At 36.6% G+C, this 17,134-nt stretch overlaps 1 protein-coding gene across 7 annotated transcripts in view; it reads right to left on the bottom strand.

The window, feature by feature from the left end:
* DCUN1D4 (defective in cullin neddylation 1 domain containing 4) overlaps positions 1 to 17,134 on the bottom strand; it is a 116,273-nt gene that overhangs the window by 66,207 nt on the left and 32,932 nt on the right. For all 7 annotated transcript variants that reach the window (XM_072620733.1, XM_072620734.1, XM_072620735.1 and 4 more), the window contains one exon: positions 4,811 to 4,925. In XM_072620733.1, coding sequence (XP_072476834.1) covers positions 4,811 to 4,925 — 115 coding nt within the window. The remainder of the gene's footprint in view (positions 1 to 4,810; positions 4,926 to 17,134) is intronic.

The raw sequence follows: 17,134 nt of genomic DNA, 5'->3' as shown, positions 1-17,134 counted from the left end.
TTGTAACAATGGGAGTTGATGAGATCATCAATAGTATATGGAGAACAGAAGGCCCAGGACTGAATCTTGGGGGATCCCTATTGTTAGTGGATATAATTTGGATGAAAGATCCATCAAAGGAAATAGAGGAGGAGGAGTAGGGTCCTTTTTTCAGGAAAGAAAACTAGAAAATCTTTGCTTCCTGTCATTCTTCTAATGTAACAGTGAGTAAACACTATAATAAAGGAGGAAAAATAGGTCAAGAAGCCTACATACAGTCGGCCCCATTAACACAGAACTTTGGTAACCACCCTTGGAAATTCCACTTCATGAAAAAAAAAAAGCCTGTAAGGCTCTTTAAGGAGAAGAGAAAAAACATGAGAGAGAACAATTTATACAATAACAACATTGTAAAGATAATTAACTTTGAAAGACATAGGAATTCTGATCAACACAACGACCAACCACAATTCCAAAGGACTCATGATTAAATATGCTCTCTACTTCCAGATACAGAGCTAACAGACCCAATTTAGGTTGAAGTATAATTCTTTTCTTCTAATCTTTCTTTTTCTTTTTGACATGTGAGGATTTGTTTCATTAGACTATACATATTTGTAACGGGTTTGGTTTTTCTTGCTTTCTCAATGGATGGGGAAAGGGAAAGAGGACGCTAAAATAAATAACTAAAAATAAAACTGAAGTTAAAAGATGCGGAAGAGAAGCAGTTTCTTCAAACATTAGCTAGGAGGTTTTCTTTTTTCTTAAAATATCAAAACTCATGCTAAGCACTTGTCTAGATAACTTTAATGAACAGAAATGGGGGCAAATACCAAAAAGTGGTACCCAGTAGCATAAGTACAGAACTAAGAGTAACTGAAACCAGAAAAATATAACTTTAGTTACCTCAAAAGCTTAAAAATTTATTCCACACTGAAGTTATTCAGTGGAATCATATTTTAAACCTGGATAGATCTGAAAAATAATCTAACCCAACACCCTCATTTTAGAGATGGGGAAACTGAGGGCCAAATAGTTATTTCCCCACAGAAAGTGGCAGGGCTGGGATTCAAACCCAAGTCTTCTAACACCAAGCCTAGCACTTTTCTACCACAGCAAGCTCTCGCAAAAATTCTCCATTTTCTGCAAAAGCATCTTAGGATCATCAATTTAGAGTTTGAAGGGACCAACTAGAACAACTTCCATCATTTTATAGATGAGGAAACTAAAGACCCCAGAAGTTAAGTGACTTGCCTAAAGTCATAAAGGTGAGAGAAACTATTCAAATATTTTTAAATCCTTTAGTTAATGCTTTAATTTTTTTTCTTGGAGTCAATTTTAAATAGGTTTTATTTACTAGGACACGATTTGCATCTCTATTTGTCCACAGTACTGACAAAGTGTTGTTCTCTCCTCTCCCTCTGCACACATTTAAGCATTCAGAGTGCCCAGACTTACACAGTAAATTAGATATTGCTTTTAAACTACAATTGCCTTGCCTACAAATTTGAATTCTTCAAATTTTGGAAAGATGCAAGGAATATTATTTTCTACAGTGCTTATTAGTCAACCTCTTCAATGGTGGATCCGGGAAAAGCACCTCTGGATTGGGGCTGCTCCATTCCCCTGGGAATCCACAGGCATGCCTCCTGGACGACCTTTGCACTACAGTACAGCTTGATAATGATGGCATTGCAGACTTTAATTCTTTCCATTGATGTTCAAATTCTTACTTGTCAGCAACCTGGTTCTTGTTCTGTGAGTTGGTTATTTCGTTACAGCTGTCAAGGATCTTCTGTTTGTCTTCATCACCAATTCTGTCTTGTAGTTTCTCATCCTGTACTGTAGGATGTTGAAAACGTAAGATTCAAGAGAGTTCGTGAAAGACACCTTGTGTCTCAGCTTTTCATCTTAGCCTTCCGGACCCCATGCTCAATGTCTTCTTTACTCAGACAACTTCTGTCACTGGTGATGGTGATCTTACTCTCCGTGCTCGTGTTCTTATTCACAGCAGAAAACCTGAGGACGCCATTTGCATCAATGTCAAAGATTACCTCAATCTGAGGAACACCCCTGGGTGGGGGGAGGGGGAAGGGAGTTAACTGTGAACTCAAACTTGCCAAGAAGGTTGTTAGCCCTGAATAAGTGTACCAAGCTGGTTGTCTGAGGGGGTAGTGAAGATCTGTGCTTGATGGGAATGGTGGTATGGCACTGGATCAGAACTGTGTAACTCAATCAGAAGCTTCAATACCAAGAAAAAGAAGAGGGACATCTGCAGCAGCAAGTCCTGCACATTCTCAGATTTACCTTCACACAAGATGGTAGTCCAGTCAGCTGCACCAGAGGCAACAGCCTCATCAGAATTGATGCTCTTGTTGAGCTACTTGCATTGAGGAACTCCTGAAGAAGTTTCTAGATTTGGGGGCTCCTCATCAAGACAATGTCACAAATCCATGATTTACTCAGCTTCGAATCCCTTTAGGACCTTTAACACATGGTCCAGTGTGCCACAGAAGAGATCAGCCAGCATTCAGATCTTCAAACTGGAATGGGTAATACAGATACAGAAACTAATGTTTTCATAGAGGGAGTTAATCTCAGTATTAGTTTGGGCACTGACAGAATACACACTGCACATTCATAAGCAGTACATGGATGGCAGACAGCTCTCTTATTTTCAGTGATGTCCTTGAACCCAGCAATGAAATGACTGACCATAGGGTTGCTCAATTCTTTTCCACCCAGGCGGGTATTCCCAGCTGTTTAGTTGACTTCAAAGATGCCATTTTCAGTGGTGAGAATGGAGACATCTAACTTCCACCTCTAAAGTCAAAGATTAACACATTTCTCTTGGTACCAACCTTTTTGTCCAAGTCATAAGCAGCAGCAGCAGTTGGTTCACTGATGATTCAGTGTATATTGAGACCAGTGATGGTTTCAGAATCTTTAGTGGCCTGCCGTTGGCAATCACTGGAGGTAAGCTAGTACTGTGATGACAGTATTTGTGAGTCTTCCCAAATTTCTTTCATCTCAATCATAAAAGATCTTTCTTCTGCATAGAAGCTTTTGGTGTCCTCTTTTTGCTCCACTTGAACCAAAGGTCTGCCTACATAACTCAGTATTGTGAAAGGCCAATACTTCATGTTCCACTTCACAACTGTATTATCGAATATGTGACCAATTAGACATTTGGCATCAAGGACTGTTTAAGTGTGGTTCACTGCAACTTGATCTTTACAGTATCACCAATTAAATGTTCTGTGTTAGGGAAGGTGACATAGCATGGGGTGATACTGTTTCTTTGATTATTAGCAAAGATCCCCACTTTCCCACGTTGGTAGACTTCTGCACAGGAATAAGTGGTGCCATGAGCAAGGCCAACTGGGGTCCCTTTCACATGATGGCTGACCAATGCAGAGTAGGAAGGGATGCTACTCTGCTGATGTGCCAGTCATTGTGCTAAGTCCTAAGTCAGTCAGGTACAAGAAATGAACCCAATTCGCTAGACTCATTTAGTAAGTGAAAGAGGTGGAATTTGAACTCAGGTCCACTGACTTTAAATGTAGCACATCCATACCAGGCTTACTACTCTAGGAAGAGTTAAGTACCTATATGGATAAACACACATCCTAGGCATAAAGGCAGCTATTTGGAATAAAGTTTGAAGAACAGTTATTGCAAGTATAAAAGAAATGAAGTTTATACACTACACTGAAATGTTCCAACATCTCAAAGACTTTATATAAAAAGGTAGTAAAGTTCAATGAACCAAGAAAACATCAATTCAGACAGGTAAAGAATTCTAACCCTGCTCTAATCATTCGTTTTGTAAAGTTACTTGTCAGATGTCTCATCTATAACTTGGAATGATACTAAATTTATTAGACTGTTCTACAGAAAAAGAGAATACCAAATATTTAAAAAATGTTATTTAAATGAGTAAACCAGCAGAACCACTACCATCACTAAAATATCAAGTAGCCCATTTTTCAAAATAGCTAGCAACCAGCCTAAAAACTACTAAATTGGTGATTAAATTCTACATTTTTGGTCACAGTATGTATTTTAACATTCCTTATTTAGTGGAGACAATCTTGATAAACAAAATGAGTTTCTCATCTTGAAAATGTATTTTTGCTGACACTGTGGCCTATAGATAGGGGAAATCACACAAGGGTGAACAGGTATATTCAATGGCTAAAAAGAAAACTGAAGAAAACAATTCAGGAGCCAAAAAACTAGATTTATAACACATTTACAGTGACTACTTTTAGCTGTGCAGATATCAACTACGAACAGAAATAATTAAAACAGGTTTTGTTTTTCATATTACTAGCCTATGTACAGAACAAACTCCAGTATCACCAGTATTCTCATACACTCACTCATCATTTCAGTTTGAAAATTTCTTTTCAATAACATGGTCAACATAATTTTGTGAAAAATAATAGCTGAATTATATTTAATTTTATAACATTAATGAAGATCACTTTAAAAAAGATGCAACAATCTCTACGCTTTAGTAATATACAAATCAAAGAACTTTAAAAACAGAGAAATAGGTATTAAGTGCACCTTTATGGTAAATCAAAGGATCAAAATAAAAAAACATATTGTCTAAAGGCTCAAAATTGCCACATTTATTTTTATGTTATAACTTGATGAACAAAAACAAGAACTGTTGACTTCAGTGTGTAACGTGATTGAACCAAAGCACTGTTTAAGTTACTCATATAACACAATTTAAATTGTCAACTACATTTGACAAGCTGTTAGCCCACAACTTTAAATGATCACTCCATTTATCTTAAATTATGTCTTTGTAACATACCTATCATGTCTACTTTTCTTTGCAGATAAATCATCTCCAGAAGCAGGTCTTCTCTTCTTCCTTGGTGGCATCACTTTGCTAACGCAGTCTGAAGAACTGCAAGATCGAAGACTTCCTGAAAAAGCAATTAAGAACACAAACAAAAAGTATAAAATAGATCGATCTACATAAAACAGCAAGCTCACTTCCAAAGAATTCAGCTTCTTAGTCAACAAGCCTTTACTAAGCCCCTAGCATGTGCCCTGCAGGTACAAGTGCTAAGCACTGGGGTGACAAAGGTAAAAAAACTAACAGTCCCTGCTCTATAAGAGCTCACAGTCTAACAACATGAACACAACTAAAGACAAACATGGCATACAGTGGATAAATTGGGAGTCATCTCAGAGGGAAGGCACTAGCAGTAAAGCAGTATCAGGAAAGGCTTTTTGCAGAAGATGGGACTTTAGCTGAAACTTGGAGGGAAGCTGGGAGGAAGGCAGACATGAGGAGGGAGAGGGGCCCAGGCATGGGGGACAGCCAGTGGCAATGCCCAAAGTCAGCAGATGAAGTGTCCAGTGCAAGCAACAGCAAGGAGGTCAGTGTTACTGGACTGAAGTCTGTGGAGGGGAACAAAGTGTAAGAAGACAGGAAAGGGAGGAAGGGTCCGGGTTATGAAGGCCTTTAAAAGTCAAACAAGATTTTGTTTGATCCTGGAGGTAATGGAAGTCAACTGAAGCTGACTGAATAGGGGGTTGGCATGGTCCAACCTGTGCTTCAGGAAGATCAACCTGAAGGCTGAGCGGAGGGTGAATTAGAATAGGGAAAGACTTGAGGCAGGCAGACAACTTCAATAGTCTAGTTGTGTAGTGATGAGGACCACAGGATGGTGGTGGTGTCAGAAGACAGAATGGGGTGTATACAAGAGATGTTATGAACATGGAAATGATAAGATTTTGCAAGTGACAGGAAAGTCAACACAATCTGTACAAAATAATGGAGAAGGTGATGAAATATCAATTTTCAAAACTAGTAAGTCAGTCAGTTTAGGTAGAAAATAGGAGTACGTGAAAGAGAATAACATGAAATAAATCAGAAAAGCTATCCTGTACCCAAATTATGAAGGTTTTAAAATATAAATTCCTCATGTTGGCATTTAATGATAGGTGCAATAAGCTTTTTAAAATGAAGGATATTCGTATTAGTATCAAATTGAATTTGATTCCACAAACATATTAAATGTCTACTATCTACAAAACACTGGGCTAGACCCTAGGTCTTCATAAAGTTAGGTATTTTTGGATTTGTAATTAAATCAGTGTGCATGGAACTCTCTGTGAAAATTCCCTTCACTGATTAAGATCAGTGGTAACTTAACAGCCTGGGAGATTGTAATTGTGTGACTTTACTGAGTGCCGGAGGCAGATCTTGAATAAGATCCTCTTGACTCCAAGGCCAGTTTTCCCTCACTTCCATTATGCTTTTACAGCATGGGGTGTATAAAACCAGAACTGGAAATGTGCTTACCACGGTCCAGAGCTCCCAGTTCAAAGACAAACCATTTCAAGTACCCAAGAACAGAAACATCTCATAACAAGAACCTCGAGTCAAAGTCATCTAGAACAATTGGACATCAACCACAAATGAAAGAAAATGCTCAAATATGATGTGCCAAAGAACAAAGAAAAACCATTGGCAGTCCAAATTCATTTATCCTACAAACTGAGTATTATTCTACAGCAACTCAGAAATTTATAGCTGGGCTTTGAGAGGCAGGAAAACTGAGACTGGGATTTAGCTACCTCAAGCAATACAAACTATAGGTAGCTATCTGATTTATTCTGTTTTGAAAAGGAAAAAAATACTATAAAATGTGGTCTATAAGCAGCATAGCATAGAAGATAACGTCTCAGACACAACCCTGGGTTCAAGTCCCACCCCTGAGAGATGTTGGCCATGCAATCCTGGGCAAATCACTTACCCTTTCAGTGTTCTGGGCAGCTCTCTAGGATAAAGAGACCCAATGAAAAAGCCAACCTGAATGGTGAGGGAGGCCCTCCCTCCAGAGTTTCCTATGCCAATGAAGTCACTGGTCCAGGCTCTGTCTCCTATCCCTTAACACTGAAAATTTGCTAGAAGGAAAAACTTAATTCTAACCATGGAAGTGAAAAATTCTAACATAAAAGAGAAAAAAGTGACAGAAAGGATTGGATAACAAAACTCAATAATTTGCTACATACAACAAACATTCCTTTTAAAGCAAAGATTCATATAGAGGTAAAATGAAAAGTTGCGTTGGAATTTATTGAGTTTCAGGTGAAATCTAAAACAAGGCAGTGGGAAAAAGACATGGTTGAGAGAGACAAGCAGGAAAACAAGTACTATGTTTAAAAGGTACCATAAATGAAACAGTATCAATATTAAATATATGTGTACTAATGACTGTCTCAAATTACAGGTGATACAGTATACCCTTCTAATAAGAACCTGAAAATAGTTCAAATGTGGAATGCTGCACATCTGTCAGCTTTGCTGGTCATTTTTGCTTAACTGCTTTTCCTTATTATGAGGGCTCAAAAGGGAGATGAATATCAGGAAATAATTGAAGTATAAAAAAGAAAAGGCATCAATAAAAGTAAAATAACTCTCTCTTTCCCTCCCTCTCCCTCTCCCTCTCCGTCTCTATCTCTCTCTCTCTGTCTCTGTGTGTGTGTATATATATATATATATATATATACATACATATGTATTTTGCATATATGTACACATACCAATTGACAGAATCTAAGTACTTACAGGAAAAAACTAAGATATTACAAGACTTAAACAGTAAGGCAGATGAAGGAGACTTCAACATATCTCTTTCAGACCTACACAAATCAATTAGAAAGATAAATAAGAAAGAAATTAAGGATATGAACAGATTGTTAGAAAAAATTTGAAAAATCTTTGGCTAATCTTAAGGAATATTCTCTTGCACACCAAAAATAAATGCAGAAAGACAGAAATATTGAACACTATCTTTATAAACTACAAGGCAATAAAGCAGTGCAATAAATGAAATATAAACAAATAACATTGATTTAGGGACTAAAAAATCCTCCTGAACAGTCAAAAAAAAAATCATAGAAACAATAAAGGAAATATTGAGACACCAAACTGAAACACAGGATGTAACTAAAATGATTACTAGAAGAAATTTAGATCATGGAACACATTAAGAAAAAAGATTCCAGGATCACAGTGATCAAAGGAGAATTGAACACATACATTTTTTAAAATGCACATTAAGAAAAGAGAAGGAAGTACAGACAAGTAGATCAGTTTTTAAAAGTAACATATGGGGTTAATTATATATTTTTGTAAAAACTAGTATGAGATAGAGACTCATTTTTATGATGTTTGTGATGTTATGTATATGGAAAAGCTTTTTTTTTTTTTTTAGATGAATTTCAGGGGGGGAAATAGGAGTAATGTTCTAGAACACAGTCTGGAACAATGGAAAGTATAATAGCTCAGATGACTTGGGTTCAAATAATCTGCGAGTTATTTTACTCTTCTGGGTCTCAGTTTCCTCATCCATAAAATGATAGTGGAAGTGGATTATAAGATCTCTAAGATTTCTTCCTATGATGCTATAACAGATAAGCCTACTTGTTCCTCTGGTACCTGTACAAAGTCAAGGACCTCGTGGAAGACACCAGGTACCCTGTGTGAAGAACCCCTATGAAAGATTTCCACAAAGACCTTAACAAGAAGTGCACAGAAAGTATGAAGAGATGACATTCTGTACCTTTCAGAAGGGGCTTTTTTCCAACTGCACCATATATATAGTCTAGACAAAAGGTATTCCTTATTAACTTGGTTATCCCTATGTAATTTTTTTTTATTTATCCCATCCCAAACACCATAGTGTCTGGTATATAATAGATATGCTTGGTGATTCATTGATTGATTGCCCCATTATTGGGAGTACCTACAATGAGATGAGAATCCATCCAACTATTTCTTTCTGATAAAAGAAGCTACTGGGATCAATACAAAGGTCAAGTGCAATGTCACTGTTAATAAATTAACAATTAATGAATTGTTAATGTCTTCAACTCAGAATTTATAATCCTATTTACACCTTTGCTTCTTGACATAAAAAAATCCAAGAAATCTATTCATCTTGTTAATAAATCTTAACCAGAAATAGATGAGATTAACTTAAAAATAAAATGCCATAATGATCAAAATTACAACACTGTATCCTATGAAATAATACTGAGAAACAAGGTAAATTAAATATGCTGAAAATTTCAGAGGCACTCCTTAATTCTTAGTTATGTGCATTTACATGTAGTAAAGGACAAATTTTTTTCCTCCTCCACATAAAAAATATATTTTAAAAAACCTCACACCTCACTTGCTAAGCAAAGGAACTCCCCCATCTCCAAATCTATATGGATATTATTTTCATTTTCAGTATAATAATATTAAAAGGCACTGTTATAAGAGAAGACTGACTCATGGGGGGGAGTGAATGGTAAAAAGGGAACAAAGAATGATCTATTGGAAAATAAATATAATATAAAAAACAAAAGGGATAAATTTTAAAATGCATTTAATAAAATGTCAAAGGAAGACAATCTCATGAAATAAAACTGGTCATTTAAAAACCATTCCTTAATTAACAGAGGCCCTCTTTAATGCTATGATATCGATGTAACCCTCAGTTAAGTGACAACAGTTCCTTTTCCTCTACTGAAAAGCATTATTAGTTCAGGATCCTTTTCTTTTGGAAGTGACCACAAAGCAAATGAACTCCAGGTTGCAATGACTGATCTACATATCAAAAGGAAAATGATGCTATAAATATGGACTAACTTCCTTCCAACCTTATAATCAGATGGACATTTTAAAACAGATCTTGTAACACATTCTCCAGAAACTCAAAAGGCAATTCATGCTCCTTGAGGATCAGGCAAAATGCCTCTAAATATCCACTCGGCTTTTCATATTTATTTGGCATTCAACTGGAAAAGAGTATGCAAAAACTTTGTCTAGGTATTTGTTTTTCAAGCTACATATTTTTTCAATCAGCAAAAATCTGCCTTCTCATCCCATATCCCCCTCTCCCCAGAACAAAAAAACAAAATCCCTGTTACAAACGTGCATCGTCTAGCAACAAATTTCCACACTGGCCGTGTCAAAGAAAAAAATCTCATTCTGTTCACTAAGCCCTTTAACCTATCAGGAAGGGGATAACATGTTTCAACATCAGTCCTCGTGAATCATAACAGCTCATGGCTGACAGGGTACTTATCCTTCTCAGGACTGGGGTTTGTTTGGCCTTTATCACACTTGTCATTGTATAAATTATTCTCCTGTTCTGCTCAATTCATTCAGATTTGGTTCATACAAATTTTCCCAGGTTTCATAATTTCTTACAACACAACAGTATTCCATGTATGAATACTGATTTGTTCAGCCACTCCCTAACTGATGAGCACCCTGACAGGTTCACATTCTTTGCCACTTCAAAAAAAGAGCCTATAAATATTTTTGCACACCCTTAGTTTAGTTTATTTTGCAGGACCAACCCCTTGCGCCATTTGTCCTTTCTCTAATTCCCCATTCCCTCCTATTTTCCTGTTGAGTGAAACATATTTCTGTGCCCAATTGTATATCTTCCTCACCTTTGGCCAGTTTATATGAGGTTCATGCGTCAGCTGCTCTCCCCATCTCCTCACCGGCACAGATGTCTACTTGTACATCCTAATTATGATACAACTTTCTCTAATCTACCTTTCCCTTCTTCCCTATTTTATTCCAATTCTCATCTTTCCAGTCTTCTCTTAAGATCTTCAAGACATAACAAAACCACTCCCTGGTCCCTCTATGATCCCCAATAATAAGGATTAAACAGAAAATGTATCATCTCCCTATCTTTTAACGTAAGCTATTTATCCTTCCTTACATCTTTTACCATTGTTTATTCACGTTTACCTTTTTAATTTCTATTAACTCCTGTGTTTGAACTTCAAAGTTCCCATGCAACTCTGGTCTTTTTTATCAGGAATGTTTTGCTAGTCCCCTTATTAAAGTTCGTCTACTTTTCCCCCTGTAGCATTATACTCAGTTTTGGTGGGTGTCAATAAATAAATATTTATTAAGTACATACTGTGTGCCAGGCCCTGTGCTAAGCACTGGAGATACAAAGAAAATTAAAATACAATCCCTGCTCTTAAGGAGCTTACATTCTAATGGGGAGACAACATGTAAACAACTATGAAGGGTCAGAACAATCCAGTTTATTACTAACTTCTTTGGAAGTTTGGAACTCTTTAGTAAGTAATTCTTGACACTGATTCTTGAGATGTAATGAAATAGCATGAGGTTATTTTGTTTTAATGGAACCACACATAACTCAAAGCAGCTATTCTTCCAAGAGCAGAGATCCCAAACCATCCACACCTTCTCATTCTATATGATTCTTGTTCATCTCCTCCCATTAATCTTTGAGACAAGATCTACCCAATGCCCTTTACTTCCAGGATTTTTACTTTGTACATATACCCCCTTCTGCCGCTACAAGCCTGGTCCATGCCCATTTCCTAAATAATATTTTTATACAACTTGCACAAATCATCACTGGTAATAATAGGCAGTCTATTTTACACACACAATGCATCTCTCCAAAGCCCTTTAATTCTGTAGAGATTGTGAGGTTATAGCACAAAGATCTGTGTCAAGAAATAATTTGAGATCGCTGAAAACAGTATGTTCTGAACCAAAGAAAGACACAGGTAGGGGGTCTAGTGACCAGAACGCTAGGGCTGAAATTAGTAAGATCTGAGATCAAATTCAGCTTTATTGTACTTCCTAGCCATCAGTATGATCCTAGACAAGTCATTTAACACTTGCCAGACTCAGTCTGCTCAACTGTAAAATGGGGATAACAGCACATAAGTTAAAATAGCACTTGGCAGAGTACCTGGCACATAGTAGGCTCAGTATAAAGGCTTATTCCTTTCCCCTTCCCCAAACGCAATTAAGAACACTCTGTGCTTCTTGTACAATTCTGAGCCCCAGTTTGCTGTCTATTTGCAGTGCACACTTAAAATATACGTAACATTTAATAGAATTTTGATGGAACTGCCTGTCCAACTGCATGTCATAGCTTAGGCCAGAGGTGTCAAACACGCTCCCTGGCCCAAACCAGATTAAAATGCAACAGGCAAATATTTAACAAAACAAAAACACAAAAGGACATGTGATTTTCCAAGTCATTATGGCAGTCCACAGGAATCTTTCTATTTGAGTTTGATACCACTGGCCTAGACAATGGACATTCCTCAATTACTTGGTTATTCCTGTATAATATAATTCAATCAACAATGTGATGTCCAAGCAGTTGATCTCCTTTTAGTGGTCATCTCCTTTAGTGTCTCCCTTACCACTAGCATCACTGCCAACACAATCACAATTCACTGCAATCCAGGTTCCCCCATCTGCTCCTTCTAAAACAATGTTTCTGCCCCACTGAGGAGGTTTTGCAGTATTCTGGAGCTTGATGTAATTAGCACAATTGGCATCTAAAAAAAGGACACCTCACCCTTTATATGTAATACCTCTTGCATTTGGACTCAGTGGCCATCATCCCTCATGACAGCCACAAATACTTTGGCAAGCATGTTTCTTCCTATTTTGTGGATTGCTTGATGCTTTTTTAAAAATGAATTTTCTTCATTTTATCACCTTAACATCAACAAACATGAACATTTCAATGTGTAAAGACAAAAAAGGACTATATATGAAACTATGAACTTTTATTTCATGTTTTAAGTATGTTCAATTTAACATGGCAGTAAGAAAACTACACTTTTTTGTGTCCCCTTCTGAATGTCTTTCTGCTGGTCTTATTTTTTAAAAAAAATATTTCATTGACACTTTTTGTTCTTTCCTTTTTTTTGGCCTATCACTACTTGCCAACTTCACCCCCAATTCACACCCACCTCCAAATAGGACCTTGTGAAAAATAAGCAAAGGCAATCAAACAAATTCACACATAGTTGTGTCTGAAAATATTCTGCAGCTCCAGTCTATCACTTCTTTGTCAAGGCATAGGAAACATAATTTATCAGTCTTCTGAAGTCGTGATTGATCATTACAGTGTTCACAGTTCTGAAGTCTTCCAAAGTTGTCTTCCTTTATATTACTGTAGTCACTGTATAAACTGGACCCCTGGTTCTGCTCACTTCACTCTGCATCAATTCGTAAAAGTCTTCCCAGCTTTCCCTAAGTCCATTCCTTTTATCATTCTTTATGGCACAGTAATATTTCATAAACCATAATTTAACCATTCCCAAAAAGCATCCAATCAGTTTTAAATTCTTTGTTACCACAGAAATTATTTTCATAAATATTTTTGTACCGATAGGTTCCTTTCCTCTGTCTTTGAACTCTTTAGGATATACAACTAGACCTAGTATTATAGGGTCAAAGGGTGTAGAGTTTGGTGACTTTGAGGCTATAGTACCAAACTGTTTTCCAGAATTGTTAGTTAAAGCTCCACAAACCAGACATTAATGTATAAATGTGTTATGACTGCCCTCCCATAAGCCCTCCCAATAATTCCCATTTTCCTTTACTGTGACCTTTGCCAATCTGATGGGTATGAGGTTGAATCTCAAAGTGCTATAAATTGGCATTTTTATTATTAGTAATTTGAATTCATATAGCTGTTGTGACAGACCACTATTTACAAAGATACCCCCCCCCCCCCCCGCCATATGAGTGAGGCTACTTTTTCCCAGAAAGGTCAATCTGATTGGCCCCTGAGACAAAAGCTCCATCAATCCAGCTTCCTCTTGCCATAATGATATGGGTTCCTGGTGCCCTTAGGTGTAAGAGTATAAAAAAGGCCTACTCATGTGGAACCGGGACCCTTCAGATTTGGCAGATATCGCACCACTACATAATCAGATATGTTTCCATGTGGAGGTAAAAGAAGACAAGTCTAAACAAGCTAAGTGCTGTAGTATCCTTGAACCTTCTTTTGTTAACTACTGGATGACCCATGAGTGTCTCATTTCATTCCAACATCAAATCTACACTAACGAAGTCTTGAAGTCAGGTCTATCCACTAGTCATTGATAGCTCATTGATAGTCATTTCTTCTTTTGAAAATTGCTTATGTCTTTTAACCATTTATTTAGTGAAAGGTAGTTCTTGTTCTTATATATATTTTTATCTATTCCCCATATATCATGAATGTCAGATCTTAGCATTAAAAATTTAGAAAAGAAAGAGATCCACAGCTATGTGTAGGCTGCTGTTCATTCATTCAGTCCTGTCCGGATTTTCATGACCTCAAGGATGGGTAGGAGATGTATTCTTAAACAAATAAGGGATACAAGCAAATAACAAAAGATACAATAGATAACTTTGATGATATGAAACTAAAAAGCTACAGGACAACAAAATTAACACCCCGTATAGGAAGGGAAATTTCTTTCAAGGAGATAGTATCCAAAAACAATTTACAGAGAAGTAGTCAAGAGTATGGACAAAGTATTAACAACAGAATGCTCCAAATCAAGAATACTAAGAGAAATGCATATCAAAACAATCCTAAGATGTTACTTTACACTGAAAATTGGCAAAAATGACAACAAAAGACAAGAAGAGTCAATGTTGGAGAGGTTCTAAGAAGACAGGCACACTAGGGAATTGTTGGTGTTGTGTGATAAATGTAATAATTATGATCAGTATAAGCATTTTGTAAAGCAATTTGTAATTATGCAAATAAGTAATTAAAATGTCAATACCTTCTAACCTGAGATTCCCCTACCAGGCTTATATCCTAAAGAGGATATTGATAAGAAGAAAAATCCTCATATATATCAAAATATCTACATTACTTTTTGTGATAGTAAAGAATTGCAAACAAAGCAGATGTCCATCAATAAGGAAACAGCTAAACAAAATTATGCTACATGAATGAAATAGAATATGACTATGCCATAAGAAATGATGAATATGAATACAAAGAAGCAAAGAAAGATCTACATGAACTGATACAGCATGAAGTGTCAAGAAAAAAATACATATGGACAATAATAATGTAACAGAAAGAAGCACCAAAAAAAAAATCAAAGTAAAAGTTACAAAATTACAAAGAACAAGCATGATTCCAAATAAAAGACTGAAAAGTCATCAACTCCCCACCCATCTGCAAAGGTGAAAAGTATATTATCTAGATTTTCAAACTTCTGTAAAGTATTGATCAGTTTTCCTGATTATTTTTTCTTTCTCTTTAAAGAATATTATTTCTTATATGGAATAACTGTCTGGGAGGAGAAACATTATAGGAGGAAGTTTTGGAGACTACAAAAAAGACATCAATAAAAATGCACTTAAAAACCAAAAAAGAGAAAAAAAACACTTCAAGGAGAGAAAAATAGAAAAATTAATTAATAGCAATAACAAGAAAAGACTAAGCAGTAGAATCAATTCCCTTATGTTTTAGGGCACAATAAGTCTATTATTTTAAAACAGATATGATAACATTTGAGCCTCAAAGAGAACAAAGAAGTTATTTACATCCACAGCATAGCACCTGACATGCAATAAATGAAAGCTCCCTCTCAGGTAGCAAAAGGAGAGCAGGGAGGTGGAGTATTTGATGCACTCCTGCCAATCTCTGATTCAAAACGAGAGCAAAAGCTATCCTAACTTACCAGAAACATCATGGGAGTAAAAGCCAAGAGCAGTTGTGGTCAGAAAATGATGGGACAAGAATCTCTTCAAGGAAAAAGAATGATTAAGGGATGCCAAGGAGTATGATAAAGATTTCACCTCAGGAGACACCCTTCTCCAAGTGTCTCTAAGCTACCCCTTCTACCATAGTGGGTATATGGGCACCCAAGGTTGTCTAGTATCCAGTATGGCCTGGGGGCACAGACCAAAAGGTAAGATGCCCCAGCCTCAGAAAAGGCAGTTAGAGAACAGATGGTCATGGAGTAAAACTGAGTCATGTGGCACAGAAAACAGTAGCATCTACTATGCCAGACTGCTTCCTTCATGAATTAATATTTCTGGGAGAGAAGTTCATCAGAAAGCTCCTCAAAAACAACAAGAAGATTTAAGGAACCAAAAAAAAAAAAATAGATGAAGAGGGCAGTAAGAGACAAGATAAACAATTTCACTAATAAATGAATGAAACCAAGAAAGCAAACTTTAACAGATTCCCCACTAATCATGGATCATCTCTGGGGGTCACAGAAGTCAGATATTTCAATGATGCAGTTGGTGATGCAGCTCTATTATCAGGATAGGCCAGAATAGACAGGAAATACATCCAGAGTCTAATTAATCAGTCATAGTCCTAACAGTTGTGGAAGAAAGGAGAAAGAATTCAGATCAAGGCTACTTAGATCCAAAACTCTTGGAAACCTTTTAAAAACCAAATACAGCTACACTTGTTTTCCCTGAAGCCTGAATCTTTTGCTTACTTCACCTCTTATTTGAATTCTCACTGTTTTCCCAGGTGCCAAGGGCCAATTAGACCATGTTCCTAATTCATAGGGGTCTGTGTCTTTTTCAACCAAATGGTTCCCTTAGCACTACTGCCCCTGCTAACACCATCAAAATCCAAGCCAATGTAAGAATGGTTCACCCAACCTCACCACCCAACGTTTTAAAGTAGTAGGTTTCTGTCCCACTGTCATATCTGGCTTCTGTGACCTCAGAGATAAGGAACAATTAACCAATGGTGATGTTTCTCACATGACCTTAAAATGAACACCTACTTGACTCCTTCATCTCTTTGCTCCCAAATGAGGTACCTAAAATAGTGTTCTATGTGTACCAATGACTCCTGACCTGAACCTTTGTCACAGAGAAAAAGAAAACACTTTGTAAACAATGAATCACCATAAACGAGAGCTATTATTACTATCATCTGGAAGAGAAAAAGGAACCAGAATATTAGTTTAAGGAAACTGCCACCCTTCAATTAGAATATTCACCTAAGAGGCTGTATTGATACACTAAATATAAAAGGATTACTGAATGTCCTCTTGCCAGATAAAATGGAAAAAAAGAACCAAGCTAAATATATCTGGTCAATAACTGCCAAGGAACAACTGGAATATGCCTAGACCTCTGTATATGTTTCTCTTCAGATTAAAAGTCTGGACTGACTTACTTTCACCACATAACTGGCAGTGCAGTTGTTAGTCTTATTACTAAAAATCCTAACCACAACATTTAGCAATGACCTTGACACAGTAGTCTTTGTACTATATCTAAACTTCATTTTTCTTTTTAAAATTTTACCTAATATTTCAGAGTTAATAC

This window comes from Notamacropus eugenii, chromosome 6, assembly GCF_028372415.1.
Source record: "Notamacropus eugenii isolate mMacEug1 chromosome 6, mMacEug1.pri_v2, whole genome shotgun sequence".
Taxonomy (NCBI): domain Eukaryota; kingdom Metazoa; phylum Chordata; class Mammalia; order Diprotodontia; family Macropodidae; genus Notamacropus; species Notamacropus eugenii.
The sequence above is the reverse complement of the archived record's forward strand: the minus strand, read 5'-3'. Positions and strand labels throughout refer to the sequence as shown.